We start from the raw sequence: 22,247 nt of genomic DNA on the forward strand, positions 1-22,247 counted from the left end.
TTAGTTAATTAGCAAGAACTAATATTGTCATTAATTAGAATTATACTGGATAGTCCCGTTGCCCCATATTAGTATAAAGTAATTATGTATAAAAAAATGATTTTAGATGGATCTGTTTTACTGTGGGGATTAACATCAGAAAAGGATAGGATTTCCAGTAAGCTCCTTGGAGCCATCTGCTTAAAATGTACGATGACTCACATCAGGCTTTCTGGGAGAACTCTGTGCTCTTCAATGCCCCTTTTCCAGACTGGGGACAGTCTAGTAGTTCTGCCTTTCAGCTCTGACCAGTAGTTTACCTCTTCTAGGACTTGACCCTCCAGCCACATCCCTTTTAACCCCATGTCTCTTGGGGAATGAGTTGTCCATGAAGTTCCCAAGGCCAGATAAAATTTTTGGCAGATACTGTCTTCTTCAGTACAGCTCTCATAGCATGGTAGTTGGACTCTTTCAGTCTTTATTTCTTTTCTTTCTTTCCAGGATCCATTGAAAGCATCCTAGAATAACCCAGATATTCTGTGTGTGTGTTGAAGCTTTCTCAGTTCTTCTGGATGAGGATTAAATGGACAGCTTTTTAAATAGAAGGAAAAGTGGAACATTTATTTATTAACCAAATGTTTGAAAGTCACAGTGTGGCATTATTTCTTCAGTTATATCTTTGCCTTTGGGTTGGCAAATGACTCCACAGCTCTGTAAAGCATACTGGAAAGAGAGAAGCTCCTGCCCAAGACTTGCCTTTTATTTTGGAGGGGGAAGTTGGGAGTTCAATTAACAGCGTGCTTTCCGGCATGTTGTGTGTGCCTCTGTGTATGCTTTGCAGTCTATGTTGCTGTTGCCAGTCAGAAGCAGGTACTGTGGAACCACTGATTATTGCTTCACTTGGTGTCTAAGTAGCACTTGGTAGAATTTCCCTCTTGGCAGAGACACTTCACAGGCAGGTTCTAGGTGGGTGTGTTTTGCCTCTTTACTCTCCTGTATGACCTTTTAATACTTTGACTTAACTTAAACGTCAATCTTTAATTTAGGTTAAGAATCTGTATTATGATTCTTTTTATCTTGAGTAAGAGTTCATGTTTTTACTGACACTTAAAATAAGGGAAAGAGGTAGAAAGTTCTTTGTCTGCTTTAGTATGTATGATGGTGTCATTGACCTGCATAGTAGAAAACATGACACTGAACTTTGTATTTGAAAGAGGTTTAAAGATAAGTAGTATCAGTCATATGTGAAACATTCTGCCTCATACTGTGCCTTTGTTTTTACCAAGATTTTTGAAAGTGTTAGAACTTTTCAAAGAACTCGGTAGATGTTTTTCATGAGACAGCACAGTTGCTTTATTCTCTTCCTCTGACCGGGTTTGTCATATTCCTTTTCTTGCAACTATAGTCTTGCTTTCGTTTGAAATAGCAGTTTTAGAGCACTTAATTATCAGAAGACAGTCTTTATCAGAAGTTCCAAAGAACACTTCTGAAAGTAAAGATCTTTGTGGTTAAATATTCAAGCATGCATCTTTACAACAATTTTACAACAAGAAAATATAAGGCTGTTTGATGGTGAGAGCTTGATGCTGAGTTAGTTTCCAAGTGAGCTGACCAGATTTTAAAAGGAATAGCCTCTGTGTAGAGACAAAAAGTGGACTTTTATGTCTGTGGTGTTTATAAAAAAGAAATGTGTGCCTCAATGCAGTTTTTAACTGTCTTGTGTAATGCAGATTTTATTGAGATGCCTTTTAAATGTATTTTTTTCCATTCTTATTTCAGAAATAGAGAAAGACGATCTTAAAACAGGTAGAAGTAACCAACATTTAATAAATGCTTTGAAGACTGACCCTTCTTTAACTAAAGAATTAAGAGTTGTTTTGGAGCAAGCCCTGGAGGAAAAACTGGAATCCTTGGGAATTAAAGCAGTGAGATTATTTTGTGTTCTTTAAAAGAGGGGTAACATTTGACTCATTTGTTTGTTATTTTCTCATTTCTGTACCACAACCCTCAACCTAGACAATCCAGAGCTAAATTTCCAACCGTTATAAATCGGTGTAATTCATTAACCTGAGGGAATTTCCAGCGAATTACAGCTGTGGACAATACGACCACACCTGTTAGCAATGCCTTCAGCTTATATGATTTTCCTGCAAGCTTTTTAATATTTGAAGTTTAAAGTATGTTTATAGTTCTAGGGTAATAACACCTAATAAACACAGCCGCCCTTGTGTTTACAACGCAATTTGTTTCTCTAGGGTGTCCGTGGAATCCCGAATGATCGCTTAAATAAAATTGTGCATGCCATTGAATCTGCTAGAGAATACAAATTGAAGCAAGAGCCTGATATTCAACGAATTCGAGAGTATCTTGAACGCCAAGTCAGTTTTAGGGTTGTAGAGAGATCAACAGTGTCTAACAGAGCAGTTTCCAGTCCTCAAGTTCCTTCAGAAGGTTAAGTTTTTATATATATTTTAGTTTAATTAAGTTTTGCTACTATGGTACAAAATACGCTTTATCCAGAAACAAATTCTAGATATGTTTTGTCTAGAAATGCTTGTCTGTAGCTGCTTTCTGATTTTTTCATTTAATTGTTCTATGTAGTTAAGACCAATGAGACTGCTTCCTTCCAAGTGCTGTTGATGATGTGTTTAATTGCAGAAAAACTACTTCTTGTGTTGGAAAAGATGTATGGTAACTGAACTGTTCTAAAGAAAAAAGAAAAACTTTTATACTTCTTTTTCTATAAATTTGTAATCTGCAGAACAGACATCTTTAATTTTTGAAAGAAATTAGATGCTAGTGTAAAAGATGCCAAGCATTGCTTCTAATAATGAGACTGAAAACTTTGCTTGTAGGTAAACAGAAGTTCAATCAGCTGGGAATTTCCTCGTCTACCATACCACAAAAACCAGTAAGACGCTCTTTGACAGCTGTCCGCCCAGCTGAACAAAGAGCAGCCATTGCTGAGAATACATCTACACCAAAGTAAGAGTTCTACTCTCATAGTCCTCATACCTTGGGTAAAAATCCCCTGTGGGTGTGATTTTTTTTTTATTTTTTTATTTTTTGGATCTGATGTGTTTCATGCTAGTATATTGTAGGAATTAAGTAATTCTTCATTTTATTTTATTTTATTTTATTTTTCCCTATATAAACTTTAATTGGTTGGCTGTCAGCAGTGAAGTAACTTGTTTTGTTATTTTTGGTTGCAGGAAACTCATCGGAAATGAAGCTTCCAGAAAGACATCTAGTATCACGTATGTTTTTCTTTTCCCATTGTATTTTTGAAGAAAACATTATCGATGCATGCAACGTAAGACTTATTATGAAGTTCAGATGTCAAATGCTCCTCTGGACTCTCCCTCTCCCCCTGATCCGAATCAGCTGTTATAGTCTCTGAATGGCAGCATGTTCTCAACTCAACAGATGTTTTCCTTATTGGGAACCAGAGAAAGACAATCAAATCAAAAATCAATAACTTCCTAGCCAGATGGAAGCATTTCAATCTTTTCAGCTTGTTGATATGTTTTTTTTTATTATAACCAGAATTAAGCATAATATTCCAGGTCTCCTCAAGCATATTATTTTGTAATTTTCCACAATGTAATTTTTGTCTTCTGGATAGCATTAGTGATGCAATTCTAAACTCATCAAGACAGAAGTAGGTTGTAACTGGCTGCTAACATCTAATTACCAACTCAACAGTTATTCTAACTTGATTAACTGAACTGTTGTGGAAAATTCCTAAATTATTTTCACCAAACAGAATGCAGAGCAGAATTTCTGTGGTGCAAATTCCATGGCCCTGGACGTTGCTCTCACATGAAAGCCTATTGTTGTTTGCTTGGCAAGAGGTTTTATATGTTGGTGTGTTGGTTTTGTAAAGGTAGTTACATAGGCGGAAATAATCACATCTAAGAGATAAGAGATCTCTTCGATCTCACAATATAAGTGATATATTATAATAACCTCTTGAGTTTACTTAGCAGCAGAATTTCTTTTTGAGTGGTTTTATGAATAGCTGTAATTTATGGGAGTTCCTTTTTTTCTTCCACGTACGAGGAATGCTCATGTTACTGTAAAGGAAAATACAAGGAATCTTTAAAAGATGTATGTGTCAGCACAGTCACTGAAACCCAGCGAGTCCTCAGGCTTATGTGTTTTTGCTTAGAACTCCACCGTTCAGTTCAGAGGAAGAAGCAGATGAAGATGATGTCAAACAGTCGCACATATCACGACAATTGTTGCAAAAGCAGTCAAAAACATCGAGCAGCAAAGTCAGTGCTTTTCAGATGGCTTCTGACAAAAGTGATGTGGATGGGACAGAGGAAAGTGAAACTGAAGAAATAGGAACACCTGTCAAAACTTCAAAAGGTATTTTTCCTTTTTTCATATACATGTGTTGTAACAGCTGTGTGTGATTTTTTTTTTAAATATTTCTGTGTTGGAAAATAACAAAGTCTGAGTGACTAGACTTGTGTATGTGTGTTTGTATACAATTCATTCTTTTGGTAATGTATTTGTGTTACCACAGTGCTTAGAGATGTCAAATAAAATTAGATGAGTGTGAAGTTAGGTGAATGCATGCAGAGAAATATACAGTCTGTGCTTTCATGAGACTCCCAGCTTGAACTCAAATTGGCCATTGCAGTAAAAGAGAACAAGAAATCCTTTTACAAATATATTAACAGTAAGAGAAGAACCAAGGAGAATTTCCATCCTTTACTTGATGCAGCACGGAATGTGACCACTGTGGATAAGGAAGAGGTTGATGTTCTCAATGCCTTCTTTACATCTGCCTTTGATAGTTGGATCAGTTATCCTCCAGGCACTTTACATCTTGATCTAGAAGTCTGGGATGTTACACAGGTAACACTCCTGGTGATTCGTGTAGGGACAATTAAAGAGCTGCTCCTCCATCTGGACTGTCACAAGTCCATGGGATCAGATGGGCTCCACCCTGGGGTGCTGAGGGAGCTGGCAGAGGTGATTGCTGAGCTGCTTTCCACCATCTATCAGCATTCCTGGTTATCTGGAGAGGTCCCAGAGGATTGGAGGCTTGCCAGCGTGACTCCCATCTACAAGAAGGGCCGTAAGGAGGGTACTACAGGCCTGTCAGCCTGACCTCGGTACCAGGAAAGTTATGGAGCAAATCATCTTGGGTGAGATCACATGGCATGTGTTTGGCATCCAGGGGATCAGGCCCAACCAGCATGGGTTGTGCTTGTCCAACCTGATCTCCTTCTGTGACCGTATGACCAGACTGGTAGATGAGGGAAAGGCTGTTGATGTAGTCTACCTAGACTTCAGCAAAGCCTTTGACACGGTCTCTCACAGTATTCTCCTGGGGAAACTGGCTGCCCATGGCCTGGACAGGTATACCCTTCTTTGGGTAAGGAACTGGCTAGAGGGCCATGCCCAACAGATAGTAGTTAATGGAGTTAAGTCCAGCTGGCAACCTGTTACAAGTGGTGTCCTCCATCTTGTTTAATATCTTTATTGATGATCTAGATGAGGGGATTGAGTGTACCCTCAGTAAGATTGCAGATGATACAATGGCCACAATAACACCATGAAGCGCTATAGGCTTAGGGCTGAGTGGCCAGATGTCTGTGAAGAAGAAAGGGACCTGGGGGTGCTGGTTGATGCTCTGCTGAACATGAGCCAACAGTGTGCCCAGGTAGCCAAGAGGGCCAATGGCATCCTGGCCTGTATAAGAAATAGTGCAGCCAGCAGGAGCAGAGAGGTAATCATCCCCCTGTACTCAGCTCTGGTGAGGCTGCACCTCAAGCACTGTGTTTAGTTTTGGGCCCCTCACTACAAGAAAGACATTGAGGCTCTAGAGCATGTCCAGAGAAGGGCAACAAGATTGGTGAGGGGTCTGGAGCACAAGTCTTACATATATGAGGAGTAGCTAAGGGAGCTGGGATTGTTTAGTCTGGAGAAGAGGAGGCTCAGGGGAGACTCATCACACTCTACAACTTCCTGAAGGGAGGTTGTGATGCCAAGGGGTTTGGCCTCTTCTCCCAGGCGCCAAACAGGACCCAGGGAAATGGCCACATGTAGTGCCAGGGGAGATTTAGATAATGCATAAGGAAAAACTTCGCTCAGAGAGTGGCCAGGAAGTGGAACAGAGTGATGGAGTTGCTGTCCCTGGCAGTGTTCAAGAGGTGTCTGGATGAGGTGCTATGAGATATGGTTTAGTAGCTTAGTGGGTAGTAATGGTGATAGGCAGAAGGTTGGACTAGATGATCTTGTAGGTCCTTTCCCACTTTGTGATTCTATGATGATTCTATGATTCTGTCCCAAACAGTCTGGGTAAGACTTTTACTTTTTAGGAGATTTTTAGGGCAAGAACAGTTGTCATGCCTGCCTTTTGAATCAAAATTGTTGGTGTAATTTTTTTTTTTTATTAACTTGTAGGAACTGTTATTCAAAAACTGACTGAACAAGTTGGAAGGAGTCTTTCTAACCACGGAAATAAGAGCAGGCCAGCTGGAGGGATAGATGTTGCACAAGCGTTTCTTAAGAAAGAAGAAGTGCAAGACCCCAAGGTATTAATTTTATTAGTCATTATAGTCACTATTAAGTAATTGAACTGAATGTTGTTTAATTGATCTAAATCTGTTACATTTATTTCATGCTAAACCTGTACTGATGAAGAATTTTATTCTCAAAGATGCTTTTGGAGATAGAGCTAAGAAGTTAAGTAGCCTTTTTTGGGTAATCTAATGTCTTAGAGTATTTTTAGTTCTAGAGCTCTACCTAGTAGGGAACTTTGAATTGCATTTTAATGAGAGGACAGATTATACTTTTGAGTGTGGTATTTTGTTTTTCTATGTCTAATTAATAATCGTATACTTTTCTTAGACTACATCACTGGTAACTGGCAACTGAGTATGGTGTGTGTTCACAATCAGAGTTCTTACATAGCTTGTTCTTTACCCTTCGGGTTTTAGTAGAACCCCAGTCTTACCCTCAGTGTCAAGTTTTATAGTCAGCAAGTCACTTTGGTGCCCATCAGTCTTCACATGAACAAATTTTATTGAGAACAAAAGTTACTCCAAATCAGACGTCAGCAGCAGATAATGCAATTTCATTTGCAGTAGGTTATTGAAGCAGATAACCAGATATTAGTTCTGTCATTCAAGGAAATACATACCTGTATGTTAGTTGATAATAAACAAATAATAATTACTGAAAATTCAGTTATCCATAATAAAACTCACACCTTAGGGCTTCCTAAGAACTAAATACGACATTTTTCACTCCTCCCAAAAATAGTGACACTTCTATTCCAGTTTATACAAAGGGGTGATGGTATTAATGGTAGCTGTAGTGATAGGGTGCTTTCAGTTGCCACTGCTGACACCTAACTTGTCCATTGACTGTATGAGAGCTGCACTTCATCCTAAAGTCAGAATTATCAAATCAGATATGGCAATTAAAATGTGATTTGGAGTCTAATATTATTTTCAAACTCTCTGCAAAGCCGGATGATGTGTTGCCATAAAAGGGACTCAGTTACATTTAATGGATGTTGCATTTAATAAGAATCTACAAGTGTTTGGCCACCACATTAAGAAATTTGGGCTTTGAGAGCAAAGAGCTGTAGCAAAGGAAGCCTTAAAATCTATGCTCAGCAAAAATAATTTTGCTGTAATTCATTTAAAATATAGAGGATATACAGTGGCTTGTTGCGGTATGGACATAGTGAGTTAGAAATGAGTTTATGAACCCGGGGCAAGGATTGGTACTTTGTTTCTGGAATCTTTACAAACGAGCACACCTACCTTGTATTCTTTGCTAATTATATAGGAATGTCTGTATCTTCAGGTTAATATTTCCATGTTTAAATGTAGGCAAGTTCAAGGTAGTTTTCTAAATTATGCTTAGAATCCTCAAAGGCGCCTAAAAATATACACACAAAATGCCAACAATATGATGATTTCTCTCAAGGTCTGTTTTTTACTAGTATAAAGTGGCTTAAATAGTAATAGCTGCTAATGGTCATTCTCAAAACCACCATACTATAACATCTCTCTCATACATTCATTGACATGTTTTACAAAGGCCACGTTTTACAGAACATCCTTCGGGAACATCTTAAGGACTTTGTGCACATCTGAAGATGTACAAGCATTATGTGAGTTTAGCTGTGGCACGTACTGTATGAGTTACAGTATTTCTTGATGCGAGTCCTTGAGTTAATAAAATTGTCTACTAATTCTGACTGGGGCCATTTATTTTATGCTTGGTTAATACTGAACTGTGCTTGAAATTGATAGTTTTCTCTGTGTTTTGTACTTACAAGTCAGTTAAGACTTGAGCTAATGAGGAAACACTTCTTAGTATATGTGACCCTGACTTTCTCGCTGCCACACCCTCCAAATGCAGATAATTTGAAATAGCAAAATGTGGAATCCTGGTATGTTAATAATACAGCACAGCACACGGATCTGTCAGCTTCTGAAAAGCTGTTTGCAACAGTTATGAATGTAAAAAAAAAAAATTGCATTTTGTTGCAAGAAAAGCCAGCATTACTCCAGTTTCTTCTTTCAAAATGCACTACATCTTCATATTTGTGGATTTCTCTCCAGTCTGTACGTAACTTAGATTGTTTCCTGATAGTATTGGAATCTTTCTTCTGAGCACTTTCTATATTTTATTGTGACTCTCAGAGATTGTAGCGAAATAACTGTGAGAAATGATCTTTATCGTACTATGGGTGAGCTTTGTAATAATGGCTAGATTCCATTGAACCACAGCTGATTGGCAAATAGGGAAATGCTGTAGCTCTTCTTTGAAAAGGTGAATGAAGATATTTAGCTCTCAGGCCAATGAGATAACCTGAAGGCAGCAAGTTTGTGCCTTTTCTTATCTGTTTGATTTGACAGTCGTTTTGGGAACTCGATAGGCAGATCCATCATTTAATTAAAAGTAATGATACTTGTATGTACTGACAGTCAGTCTTACATACTTTAACCTTGAGCACCATGTTTTAAAATTTTATTGTTTAGTTTTCCCTTTAAATAAATTTGTCTTAGATTGAAATGGCCTTTATCACAGTATTACTTTTTTAGTGTTGGTACAGAAAGCTTATATAGCAAACTATTACAACCTTGCATGATAACGTAGTGTCTTTACTTCCGTGTAAGCAGTATTCATTCTAGTGTTTAAAGGATTTTCCATCTCATTGGAATAGCAATTTTCCAGAAGGAAAAAGCCTTTTAATACATGTACGTAATGTTATTGGAATACATGGATGTTAAAATTATGGTGGACAGTGTCATGAAGGCTGTGCAGTGTATTTTTCTTCAACAGCTTCATCTACTTTATCCATTTATCACAGCAGCTCTTGATGAGAAAGGGAGGAAAAAAATGTGCATTTTATCTCTATCAGTTCACAGAAGCAGATGAAGATGACTGGGATATATCGTCTATAGAAGAAGACTATTTGTTGACGAAAGACGGTAGTGGTCAGAAGGCATCAACAGCTCAGAAAAATGAGTCAAATGCTGCATCTGTTGTACATGCATGGGGTCTTCCAAAGAAGGCTGTACCAAAACAGGAAGGTAATACATTCATTCTTCTACGTTCTAAATTTTAAGTGCCTGACACACCTAGAGGAAAACCTAAGTATAGTATGTTACACGTGGTAAAATACCATATACTGAATTACAGGAAAAAAACGTGTGGTATTTGTATGTAAACTCTCAAGAAACTTAAGCGTGGAATTTTAAAGCACATAGAGTCATAGAATGGTTTGGGTCGGAAGGGACCCAAACTATCACGTAGTTCCAACCTCCTGCCTATAGGCAGGTCTTGAGAATGATAATGAATTCACTCAAGATATTTTTCCAAGTGTTCTGCTGGGCTGTGATATTATTTGAACCACTGGTAAGGAAACAGCTTCGATCTCACACAGCAGCTTCTAGCTCTACCATTTCAACGTGCTTAAAGGTTAAAACTGCTTACTGACTTTTCCCTTTAAAAACAACATGAACTGTAATGTTGACACTGAGCATTTGTACTGTGCATCATATCTATGGCAGGAAGAGTCCTCATATTATCAACATCTATTATTTCCTCAGTGTCTGAAGTTGTGGGCTTCATGAAGTCCACTGATATTTGCTCAGATAACACGATTCTTATAGATAGATAAATGTATATTAAAAATGCCTCCAAGTAGTCTTACTATTTTGGGGTTGGTTTGTTTGTTTGTTGTTATTTTTACAGGTCCTCGTGAAGCTGATAATACAAGCACACTAAAAAGCAGCTTAGTCAGTGTAACTGATTGGAGTGATTCTTCAGATATATAATAGTTACATTCCTGATGGGAGGTGCTGCTTTTTGGTTTCTGTTGAGTCTGAAATTGTGATTGGAATCATCGAGTGTTTCCTGCTCATTTCTCACGCTGTTCAAGTGACAACAATGAATACTGTTTACAGAGCTCTCGTGTCTTTCAGTCCTGAGTTTGTACAAAGAATTTTCATATGCACATTGCTGGCCGTCAGTATTTGGAAACCGAGCAAATCGTTCTTCCTTGTGAAGTCAGTGGTGAAAATCCTTGAATTCACTGAGGTGAAGATTTTGCCTCTTAAAGTTTACTTTAAAGACCAAACCTGGTCTTAGAAGAAAACCTGTTCACCAGGGAACAGAATTTACTGCAGAGTATTGCTTTATAAGATTTTTTTAAACGCATATTTTCTTGTATTTTATCATAAACTTTATACAAAGTGGTGAGCATTTTAAATAGGTTGTTTCCATGTATTCAAATATTAAGTTTCTAACATGGTTTACAATAAATGCCAAGGGCCTCATAAATAAAAGTTATCACTAAATGCCTCCTATTTTGTGAAGTTACCCTCTTCCCCCTATTACAATTAACTCTTGGTTAACATAAAAGCAAAAAAGAAAATACAAGGAAAAAACATTTCAGTATGTTGTAAGGAGAAACAACGACCTTTAATTGAACACATGCATCCATATTTGTTCTTGAAAAGACAGGGAGGTTTTGACTTAAATTCAAAAGTAAGGCAAGATAAAAAGAGCCATGAATGACTTTGTAATTCCATGTATTTTAGGTGGTGTCGGATGCAGAGCTTTCTGTATTGCTGTGCCATTAATAAATTGGGCTGCCTACTGTTTGTTTTTACAGCTTTGTCCCCAAATAGCCACGGCACTGAGATTCCAAGGGGTCGTCTGTTCAAACCTCATGGTGGACTCGAGTTTGTTCCTAATTTCAGTGTCTCAGTCTAGAAGCAGTTTAGTATTCATTTATAATTTCTGATCTTATTTATTGAATCACTGTATAAATGTTATCTCTATTGACAGAAACAGAAAACAGATGAGCTGAATTTTTGAACTTCTGTAACCAAGATTATCCAAAATGGTTCTGTTCCAAGCTTTATTTGGACAGCACTTCAGGAATTTCATTCCCAGTGCAAGCAATGTGGTATTTCATTCTTATTCTTCCTTCACTTTCTTCATGGAAGTCACTTGCAGCCACGCTGGAGCCAAGGCTGGCTTGGCTGAGCAGTGATCTATATTAGGTAGAAAAAGAAAGGGTATGGCCACTGGAAGTTAGGTCAGGCAACATGGGAGGACTACAGAGATGCTGTTTGCTATTGTAGGGAGAAAATTCATGTGGCCAGAGCTCAAGGGGAGTTGAATCTGGCCGGTAATAGGGGAGACAAAAGTGCTTTTTATATGCATTAATGGTAGAGGACCATAAGTAACATTATTCTCTTACTTGGTGAGGAAGGTCACCTTACAACTAGGGTTCTTTGCAAAGCAGAGACATTTAATGCCGCTTTTGCCTCTGTTTTTAATACTGATTAAGTATCTGGGATCCCCAGAGCCCTGCGGTAGAGGACTGTGGCTGTGGTAATAATAAACTCCCAGCCAATCCCGAACTTGGATGGGATTTGCTGCTGCAGCTGGATGCATATAAGTCTATGGGGTCTAATGGGATTCATCCCAGTGTAATCAAAGAGCTGATGTCATTGCAAGACCTCTCAATTATTTTTCAACAGCTGGAAATGTTCAGAGGTCTCTGTAGACTGGAAGCTGGCAAACGTCTCAGTTTTCAAGATGGGCAAGAAGGAAGACCCTGGTAATGTCAGTCTCGCTTCAGGGCCTGGCAAATTCATGGAGATTGCTCTGGTAGCCATTGAAAAATGTCTGAAATGACAGTGCTGTCATTGGTCACAGCCAATGGGTTCAAGAGGGGAAAGTCCTGTTTAATGAACTTAATCTCCTTTTATGACAAGGTTACCCACCTAATTGACCAAGGGAAGCCAGCTGATGTAATATTTTTGGATTTCAGCAAGGTTTTTCAGTGCTGTTTTTCAGAGTGTCCTTCTGGACAAAACGCTCAGTGTGCAGCTAGAGAACTGTGTCAAATGATGGGTGAAAAATTACCTGATGGGTTGAGCTCAAAGAGCTGCAGTTCATGGGGTAACATCAGGCTGGTAGGCAGCCACTTAGGCAGTTCCCTAAGAGCTTGATTTTGGGGCCACAATGTAAGAAGGACATAAAGCTATTAGAGAGCACCCTAAGAAGGGTAACAAAGAAGGGTCTGGAGAACAACCTGCACAAGGAGCAGCTGAGGTCCCTGTGTGTGCTCATCCCAGAGCAGAGGAGCTGATGGAGGCCTGATGGTGGCTGCAGCTCCTCACAGGGAGCGGAGGGCAGCGCTGAGCTCTGCTCTGTGTGACAGCGACAGGGAACGGCATGGAGCTGTCAGGGGAGGGGCAGCTGGGGGTCAGGGACAGGGTCTGCACCACAGGGCGGTGGGCATGGCCCCCAGTGCTGGAGTTCAGGAAGCATTTGGACACTGCTCTCAGCAATAGGGTTTGGATTGGGGGCAGTCCTGTGTGGAGCCAGGAGCTGGAATCAATGATGTGGTTTCTTTAAGCTCTGGGTATTCTGTGATTCTGATTCTAGAAGAGGGGACTGAAAGTGACATGCCACCAGCCAGACGAGTGCTGTGTGGGACAGGAATCCAGATGGATGGAATAGGCTCAGTGTGTAGGAAACATCTCTGAGGCTTCTCTTGCCTGCCACGGAATGCCCCAAAGGCTGCAGCTTCTCTGTTCCTCTCCCCACCACACACTTGTGCTCACCATCACGTGTGCATTCACCTCATGCTGTGTGAGTCCCTTTCCAGTAACTGTTTTCTTAACATCGTGCCCTGACTCTCCTTAGTAGCTGATTAGACCGTGCTGCTCCTGGCTCCCCAGATTACATGCTCATTTCCACCTTACCCAGCCTCTTGCTCGTATTCCTGTGGCACTGAAGTGACTTTTACTTTCTCACACCCCTGACAATATTGTAAGGAGATAAGAGCCTGCATATTCCCATTGACTGCCATTGCCTGGCAACGGAGTTACAATGTCCTCTGCAATTCCAACGTCACTGCTGATTGGTGGTGAGACATTTTACATATTAACCTGCACAGAATATGACTCTCTTGTCCTGCGCTGAACCCATCTGAGAATCAGCTGCAGTGATGCACAACAGTACGTGCACTGCATGCAATGCTATTCCCAAAGCAACCGGACAGACCGCATCTGTAAATACCCTCTTTATTTTTATTCCTTTTTTTTTTTTTTTTTAGAAAGCAGCATCAATGCATGATTTGCAGGTATAAACTTTATAATACAAACATCAATCTTAAAATATAACAAAATTTACATCGACGTGGAAAAAAAGCTGCGAGATAACACCTTACAAATTCATTGTCTTAGTAGTAATTCCATTGTGTTTTGGGGAGGGGGGAAATCACCCTGAATGAAACATACAAACTCATTTTTAAAACTGGCTTTGGATCTTAGAAAAGTACACTTAAACGTAAGCGTTCTTGTCAAAGTGCTTTGGTGAGGTTTTGTCTGGGACACTGTTGTGGATCTTTGTACGAGATGACATCACAGATGCGGCTCCATTATATGCATACGCTCTCCTGCAAAGAGAAGAGAATCAGCCATTTACGGTCATCTCACAGACAGGCAGCATCTCTTACCCAAGCAATGTAGTGCTATAAAGCTGGAAGAAGGGCATGGCAACGTGAAGCTCCTTCTGCTGGAGGCAGGGGGCACCTCCCTCCCCTGTGTGTTATCAGTTTCCCCCCCCCCAACTTTTCCCAGTAATTCCCCTTTATATAGACTGGGATTCCTCATTCACAGCCAATTAAACTGGTGCCGGCTCAGATGAAATACTGAGGCTGTATAGCAGACCTTAGGTGAGCAGTAACTCCTCCAGCTGTGCCTCCTCACTACCATCCCTCTTCTTCCAGCTTGCTCCCTTTTAATCTGATGGTTTAGATTTAAGAGACTTTAGATTTAGATTTAAGAGACTTCTCAATTCACGTAAGGGCCCCCAAACACTTCTCCTCCATCGTCTGTAGCAAATGTATCACATATTTATAACAAGCATTTGTACTGAGAAAGTAGCTTTTCTTAATTACATTACATGAATGATGGAAAGAAAATTATCCTAAGATCCCATTATTTTCTTTCAAGCACACAATCCTTTTCTGACCTCACGGCAAAGTGTTTCTGATAAGTAATCAAACAACTGCATACATACAGCAGGTACAAAGGTGCTATATTGATTTATTTCAGTAAGTGCTACTTGGGTTTTACCTTGGAGATTTACTGTTCTCAGCTATTGAGAAGCAGAATATACTGCCACCAATGATGCAGAGTGAAGCTCCAGCCCATCCAATGAATAAAGCTGCTCCTAATTCATACCTAGAGGAGTTAATAAATGTGTTTGACAAAGAATTAATTTAACATCCTAGAATCACTGAAGCTGAAAAAGACTTCTGAGGTCATCTACCCTGACCATCAACACATCCCCACCGTGGCCACTAAGCATGTCCCTCTCTTGAACATTTCCAGGGACACTGACTCCACTACAACATGAAGTTTTAATTCAAATTATGCTGATGTTTCCACCCCTGTGCTACAGTTTTCAGACGACTGAGCAGATTTCTGTCTGTTCAAGGTCTGGGAGTTCTCTGATTGAAAGCAGATATCTGCATCAGAGTTCATCACCCAGGATCTCATTGCAGTCAGCACGCAAGAAATACACACTTGACTCCAAAGTACGCCTGCTGAATCACAGCCTCGACTGCCTTTTTCAGTCTGCTCCAACAGAGGTGGATCAAAGCGATGAGCACAGATGGGAAGTGGCACAGTGTGAGCCCCATGTGAGGATGCCTCCACGCGTAGCGCAGTACATGGCATACAACTGGGCTCCCCTCAGAAGCCAGTGCAGAGCAGAACAGGACACAGTTGGACTCAGACCCAGGAAGGCTGCTGCTATAACAACTCCACAGCCAGACCATTTGCCTAAAACATGGGAAGCACTACCTCGTTTTCAGCATCAACTATTGGCCTGAGGTTCAAGTGAGTCATACAAGGTGACCAACTGCCACCTTCCATCTCGCAGCTCCTCAGCTGGACAGAGATGAAGATTAAATTTGATTTAATTGGGTAGAAAAAGGTGTTCTGCTTTTTTCCTAAGAGTTGGGAAGTGAAGACATGGAGTCCAGCCTTTGATCTTGGGACTGTTTGTACTTCTTAAGCAATATTTATTATAACATGCATAAGCAGTTAGCATGTATAGACCGTTCCTGGGTGATGGCCCTATGCCATGTTAATGAGTGGCAGAGCTTCCTTCACATCTTCACACAGATAAAAGTTTCTGATATACAGTGGTGCTTACAAGGAATTTTCAACCTGCATATCAACCTGTGTATCCAATCTAGTTTTCCAGGTTTTATAATAGTCAAGAAACCAATCCTACCCCACCTTCCAAAATCCAATATGGATTGGATTAAAAACATCCTGTACTTTGATGCCTCTTGAAAAAAGATAATAATAAGAAGAGAATAAATTTCTGTATTCCTTATTTTTTCCCTCTCTATACTTAAAACCCTTAAAGAAAATACAGTCTTCTGTTATTACAGTTCTTGCCTGTAAGAGCCAAAGCAGCCGTGCTCCAAAGACCTGCACCTGCCACAACTACCTCCAGCTACACCCACCCAGCAAGCTGAGAGCAGATATTTTACTATAACCCAAAGAAGCAGAATTAGTGAGACAAAAATAAGTATTAATATCAGTAAACATCCTGGTGGTTAGATATGTTAGGACCACGAAACAAATCAGTTATAGCTTCATTAGCCAACTGGGTGAACTCTGGGATGTATGTACAGAACAAACCTAACCGCCCAGCAAATCAACACTACTATCCAATGGAAATGTATATTTTAAATGTCTAGTTCTTATAATTCATGGAAAATGATAAGCAGGTTTGAAGCAATGTGACAGCAGGACAGTGCCAAGGGGGCCTGTGTGAACTGCGCATCACCGATCCAGAGAAAAGAAGGCTGAGGGGAAAGGATTCTCTCCAAAGTCAGTCAGCTCTTTGGGATAAACTCACCCTATTCATCTGAAACAACGATGATGATGATGAGTTCAAATTGTGGCAAAGGACAAAAAGGACGAAGGCTAGAAAAGTTTTCAGTGGAAGTAGTGAAGTGACAGAACAGTTCCTGAAGATAAGTTCTGGATGTAACATAAGCAAGGCATCAAAGAGATCACAGATTTTCTTCTCTATTAGACATGTCTGAAGATAAACGAAATCCAGCACCAAGGTGTCCTGCACTGTCACCAAGTCTCTGTGTTATTCTGTGAGGTCAAACAACACTTCTGGAGCAGAGTTACATCCGTAATGCAAAACATTGTGTTGGAACATAACATCCTGTGTAAGACTTCTTTCTAAGTAAGCCTAACTCTAGGTTATCCCAGAGCAACCATTATTTCTCATCTACATACAAATTCAAATCAGAAGTCTCTTTGGGCAGCTCTCTGATTCCTCCTGCATGTGTAACACATCCAGGGCAACTCTTTGCCATCCGAAGACACCCAAAAGAATGATAAACATCCCATGTCATTCACTTTCCACTAACGGTATCTCGAGCCTGTCTTGGGCACCGCCAGAATAACTACAGATGAAAATGTGCAGCAAGCAGTGAGCAGCTGAAACCAAGGAGGGAGCCCCTCAGTGAAGACCAAAGCCAAATTCCCACAGTATGTTGGCAAGGCATACTGCATGCCTCTGCAAGGTATATCAAAGCAAGAGTTCCCAGAAGGCAGCAAAATAAATTGCTCCTGTATATTACATATTGATTTAGAGAGTAAAGGAATCAAATGCCACCTTTATCTTAATCTATCGTAAGATCACTGCATGAGCTACACCATATGCACACCATGTGCAAGTCCAATTACAATTTCCCTCTCCATTGTTTTCCTTGTAGTTGCAATTAGGTATGCTGGCAGTTGTGCTACGCTATTTTTTTTCTCAGGAAAAAATGTAATTTCTTTCAAATAATGTTTTATGACCTTTATTTTCTCATTTGTTCACAGTAAAACTCTGCCACGAGGTCTGCCTGGTTGCTTTTTTTTCCCAACCAACCAGTACAGGAACACAATGAAGGAAAGGGAATTCTGGCAACAGCCAAAGTGTTTTTCACTGAAAACAGTAAGCCTGATGAATAATTAACTTCTGGCTGCATAGCCAGACTCCATTTTCTTCACAGTAGCTCACATCCTTGTAGCTTTTGGTGGCCTTTGGATCCTGTCCTTAACGTATCAACAAGCTGAAACTATAGCAGACTTACAGAGGAAAGTATTATGAGATTGTTTTCAAGAGAAGCAGTGTCAGCCCTACAGCACGTGTGGTTCCAACTAAAGGTATTTAGTCAGTTAAACCACCTTCTGTCCATCAAAAAGAAAGGGAAAGGCTCAGGATACATCACTTGGATCTCAAGGAAATTTATACCCAGCACCTGACATATTCTGGAATCGACATAAAGAAAGCTGTGAAAATCTTGTCTTAAAAGACAAGTTCGCATTGCATAAGAAGCCATAGCATGAAATCCTATGATGCTCTAGTTGACAGCCAATGTTTTCAAACATGGTGAATAAAATGTGCTTCCAAAATTCATACACTGATTCATGAATGAAATGCTGCCTTTGAAAGTTCTGAGCATTCACAGCTTTAAGGAGCGTCTTTATGGATCGTTATTTCTGCTATGGATTCTGCAGTTCTATAAACACAGAGTTCTTTATGTTCAATTACACTTATAGTCAAAGTACTGACATTAGTCTTGTGTTTGGAAAGGTTTATGATTCAGCCTGGAGAAAAGAAGGTCCCAGAGAGGCCTCACTGCCTACTATTGAAATATGCACCCAGTGAGCACCTCTGTGTTGTGAGATGCACAAAGACTACAGGCCCATCACTCTACAGAGAGGTGTTACCTCATTACATTTCAGTACAGTTACAGCAGTTGGAAAATCTGATCAAATGAACTGCATCCCACTTTCCCTTTCAGCCCAACAAGAGAAACATTTGCTTTCTGTACAAACGGGTTCTGGCGTGCAGCACAAAACTTCAGGTATACTTTTGTGAAAGATTGATGGGTATGGGAAAGTACTTACTTCTGTGCAACAAAAGAAGGATCAAAGAACTCAGACGTGATCCTGTGTGCATACAGGGAACAACCAGTCATGGAGCACAGCCCTGAAAAGCATAAGACAAACCATTCAGTGGAACAGGCAGAGAAGCTTTGGGCCTGATTCTGAAGTGATGTAGAACTGTGTGTGCAAAGCTCTGGTACAACTCCAAAGACACAAACTTAGAGAAGGAAGGCATATTTACCACACAGTATGAAAATCAGTCCAGCTAAACAAGCTATTCTTGCTTTATTTTGATCAGAGCCGCCGATTTTTGTGCACTTCATCCCAACCAGTCCAAAAATGGAACCAAAGAAACCCAGACAGACAGCGGAGATCATCAGTCCTCTGCAGGCTTGGATGTAACCTGCAATGAGAAGGGGTAAGACTTGTGTGAGGGCATGGACCACACCAGGTTTCACTACAGCTCCCCTCACCGCACACAGCAATAGCATTAGTAGTTAGTTACTTCAAACAAAATCAAACCTTGCCTGGAGTAATGCCACCTGATTACTGAGCGTGTTCTTCTAGGTGATGGGATGATAATGTTCACCAGTGGGCATCGCCATGTGAGCCCAACACCTAAGAAACATACTATAGCAATCAGAGCTGGAAGAAATAATGTTGTGGCACTGAGCATGGCCTTGTCTGCAAGAGGCTGGACTGCTGGGTTTGGAAGAGCACGGTGCCTGTCATGGGTTGCAGAGCTTCTCAGAGCACACGAAGTCTTGTGTGTGCATGTGCCATAGATGCAAGAGGACTGGCAGCAGGATGGTGAGCCTGGCTGGACGTGCCACTCTGATCTCATTTGGATCAGCCAAGAAGGTCCTTGTTACTCAAGGAGTCCAAATACATGCTCAGCCTCATGGACAGCCGTGGTCCTTCAGATAAAGCAAACGACTGGACATGTGCCTTGCTACTGCATTCAGCTGTGTTGCCATGCCAGCTGAGGCTGCTCAAACTGAACCGCCCAGCAGCTGGACTTTCCCACAGGACAACAGACTGCGTGTCCTTTTCTCCCTTCACAGTTAAACACTGCGATAATCACACAGTAATGTCCATTGCGTGGAACGCCGCGGTCTTACACAGCTGAATAACTGTCACAAGATGTTTTTCTCCATAACCTACTGCATCTCATCTAAAATGGAAATGCGCTCCCATTATTCCTGCACTCACTCTTTTCTCTTTGATCTCCAGCGGGTGGAAATCTTGAGAGCCAAGCCAGGTTTCCATTGCTTATTACGCCTACTTTTACAGAACAACAAGCAAACAAAAGAAACCTGCATGAAAGCCCCTAATGTGTATAGAATTCATTTATTAGAAAAGGAACGAAGGGACATTTAATGAAAACAGATGGCCATAGATACAAACCAAAAGGTGTTACTGTTCATATAATGAAGCTGTGGGACTCTTTTCCATGGGCTATCTGGACGCTAGAAGTGTACACAGGCACAAAAAGAGATGGGATAAATTCAGTTAGAAGAAATCTGTGTCTGGCTGACAGGTCCCTGAGCTGCAAAAGGCCATCACAGGTGCTTGGCCTTCTTCTACACTCATTAGTGGCATTCGCTTTGGTTGCTGCCGGAGGAACATCACCATCCGTGATACAGCACACAAGATGCCCCATCCTTGCAGGCATTCAAGGCCAAGTTAGATGGGGCCCTGGGCAGCCTGATCTGGTGGCTGGGAACCCTGCCCATGGCAAGGGGTTAGAACCAGGTCATCTTTGAGGTCCCTTCCAATTCAAGCCATTCTCTGATTCTCTTACATGGCATTTTGTAGGATATGATGCCACAGCTTATCAGCCCTACAGAATTCAGGAGCTCACCGAATGTCTCAGAACAAAACCCAACGGCATTTATTTACATCCATCTGTGTGCACACAGGCATTGCTCACCTATAACATGATTCTGCAGCCCATCTGCTAAAGAAATACAGTATACAATGGAATAACCATAATTGTCATAGGACTCTCACGTTGGAATAGGAGAGCCATTTATGCCTGCTCAGGTGTCTCACACGGTCATTAAAATTAAAAGTCTGCATTATAAGATAGACTCCTACGGTAGCTGGATGAGCTGCCCATTGGAGAAACCTTTATGACACAGCTGGTAATAAATGAAACAGGCTAACCAGCTCAGAGTTGACTTCTAATTTTTAGATATCTACAATCACGTATAACAGCCCTTATCTTCTATATGCAATGATATCTAACAACTTGCATTTTTAGAAAAAAAAAAACCCCACACTTTGAAATATTCTTTTTTAATGAGGTGTTACTTCAGAAATATTACCACGTTCAAGATTTGAGCTGAAAAATTACCTTGCTGTTTTCATATGTTTGATTCGTATATCAATTTTCTTTTTCCTTTTTGTTTCTGGATCTCTGTTGTACTGAGTGTATCTGTTAGAATCACAGGATCATAGAACCACCAAGACTGGAAAACACCTCTAACATCATCTGGCCCAAATGTCCACCCACTGTCAATACTTCCCCACTAAACTGTGTCCCTCAGTACCACATCTAAACACCTCCAGGGACAGTGATTCAACCACCTCCCTGGACAGCCCATTCCAGATTAGCACATTGACGCAGAATAATTTGATAAGGCTGATATTTTCCCTCAGTAATTGTGAGATAGCCTGGGTTATAAGGCTTCGAGCAGAAACGTGTATTGGCAGGTTGCTGTACCTCAAAACCTTTTGAGTACACATGAAGAGTAGCGCTTCCCAGTGTTGTAGCAGCAAGAAAACAGGTAGCCCTTCCCTCTGCTCTCCTAAAAGCTTAGTTATGCAGCTGCTGCTGCTTCTGATCTTCTCCACTCAGCACTAAAGAACCTCCAGCCATGAGTCAGGAACCATAACAAGAGTGTCTCTGAGTAGGTCGCTCTTGTATCCCTAAACCCACAATAAAAAATCTCATACATCATCCCATGGCATCCAAAGGAGGTGCTTTCACCCGAAACACCACTAAGTGGAAAAGAGAAGCACTACAACTCCCTGCAGTATAGGGATCCTGAAAAGATCTGAGACAAATCCAGCTGGAGAACTACAGGCTGAAGATTTACGAAGCCAAACCTTAAAATTTCCATCTGCCTTGAGGACCTCTCACAGGTCCTCTGTCAGATATTTTACTTTTTGGTTGGGATCTGCAAGAAAATTAAAAGCAGAGCACACCTTTTGATGTTCACTGGACTGTACAACCAGTTGATGAAACTTGGCATTTCTAAGGCATGATTTCCCTTATCCTACCAGAGCTATCTACAATAGATCATATTAATTGCACCTGATATTTTTTCTGCAAGCTTTGTAAAGTGAGCCTAAGGGTGACTCACAGCTATTTGGTGGTTATCTAATACCAGGTGAGATGACAACCACTGCAAAGCAATCTGCTTCCTCAACAGCGAAATAAAACTGTACTCCCAAACAGCTCGCTTCAAATTCCAGCAATAATTAAAACCTCTGCTTTTGTGTCAAATTCTGTAACTTTACTCCTTTGGTGTTTTTTTTCCCCCTCAGGCAAAACCCAAAGGATGTCAGTAGGAAAAGGGTGTTGGTAAGACTTCAAGATGTGGCTCCCTCAGTTCATAAAGGGACGAGTCTGAAGACGGTGGTCCCGCTTTGTTAATTTTTGCTACAGCAGGCAAGGAAAACTTCCTGTTTACTACTTTACAATGTATTTCTCGTAGCACCCAGGTGAAGCAGGAGATGCAAACTGGTGAGGTAGCTATTATTTTTGAC

General features: G+C 40.7%; 2 protein-coding genes across 3 annotated transcripts in view; one reads left to right on the top strand and one right to left on the bottom strand.

Annotated features, from left to right (window-relative positions):
• The window catches only part of DZIP1 (DAZ interacting zinc finger protein 1), a 30,549-nt gene extending 19,717 nt beyond the window's left edge, over window positions 1-10,832 (top strand). The window contains exons 11-18 of the mRNA XM_015851574.1: window positions 1,759-1,904; window positions 2,235-2,430; window positions 2,835-2,964; window positions 3,192-3,236; window positions 4,151-4,353; window positions 6,403-6,533; window positions 9,383-9,554; window positions 10,219-10,832. Coding sequence (XP_015707060.1) covers window positions 1,759-1,904; window positions 2,235-2,430; window positions 2,835-2,964; window positions 3,192-3,236; window positions 4,151-4,353; window positions 6,403-6,533; window positions 9,383-9,554; window positions 10,219-10,301 — 1,106 coding nt within the window. The 3' untranslated portion in view covers window positions 10,302-10,832. The remainder of the gene's footprint in view (window positions 1-1,758; window positions 1,905-2,234; window positions 2,431-2,834; window positions 2,965-3,191; window positions 3,237-4,150; window positions 4,354-6,402; window positions 6,534-9,382; window positions 9,555-10,218) is intronic.
• Window positions 10,833-13,557: 2,725 nt separating this feature from the next.
• The window catches only part of CLDN10 (claudin 10), a 53,066-nt gene continuing 44,376 nt past the window's right edge, over window positions 13,558-22,247 (bottom strand). The window contains exons 2-5 of one of the 2 annotated variants that reach the window (XM_015851548.2): window positions 18,712-18,873; window positions 18,492-18,573; window positions 14,628-14,735; window positions 13,558-13,945 (exon numbers count right to left, since the gene is read on the bottom strand). In XM_015851548.2, the coding sequence (XP_015707034.1) occupies window positions 13,831-13,945; window positions 14,628-14,735; window positions 18,492-18,573; window positions 18,712-18,873 (467 nt within the window). In that variant the 3' untranslated portion in view covers window positions 13,558-13,830. The remainder of the gene's footprint in view (window positions 13,946-14,627; window positions 14,736-18,491; window positions 18,574-18,711; window positions 18,874-22,247) is intronic. The other variant, XM_015851549.2, reaches the window with a different exon arrangement.

This window comes from Coturnix japonica, chromosome 1 (genome assembly GCF_001577835.2).
Source record: "Coturnix japonica isolate 7356 chromosome 1, Coturnix japonica 2.1, whole genome shotgun sequence".
In the NCBI taxonomy this organism is placed as follows: Eukaryota; Metazoa; Chordata; class Aves; order Galliformes; family Phasianidae; genus Coturnix; species Coturnix japonica.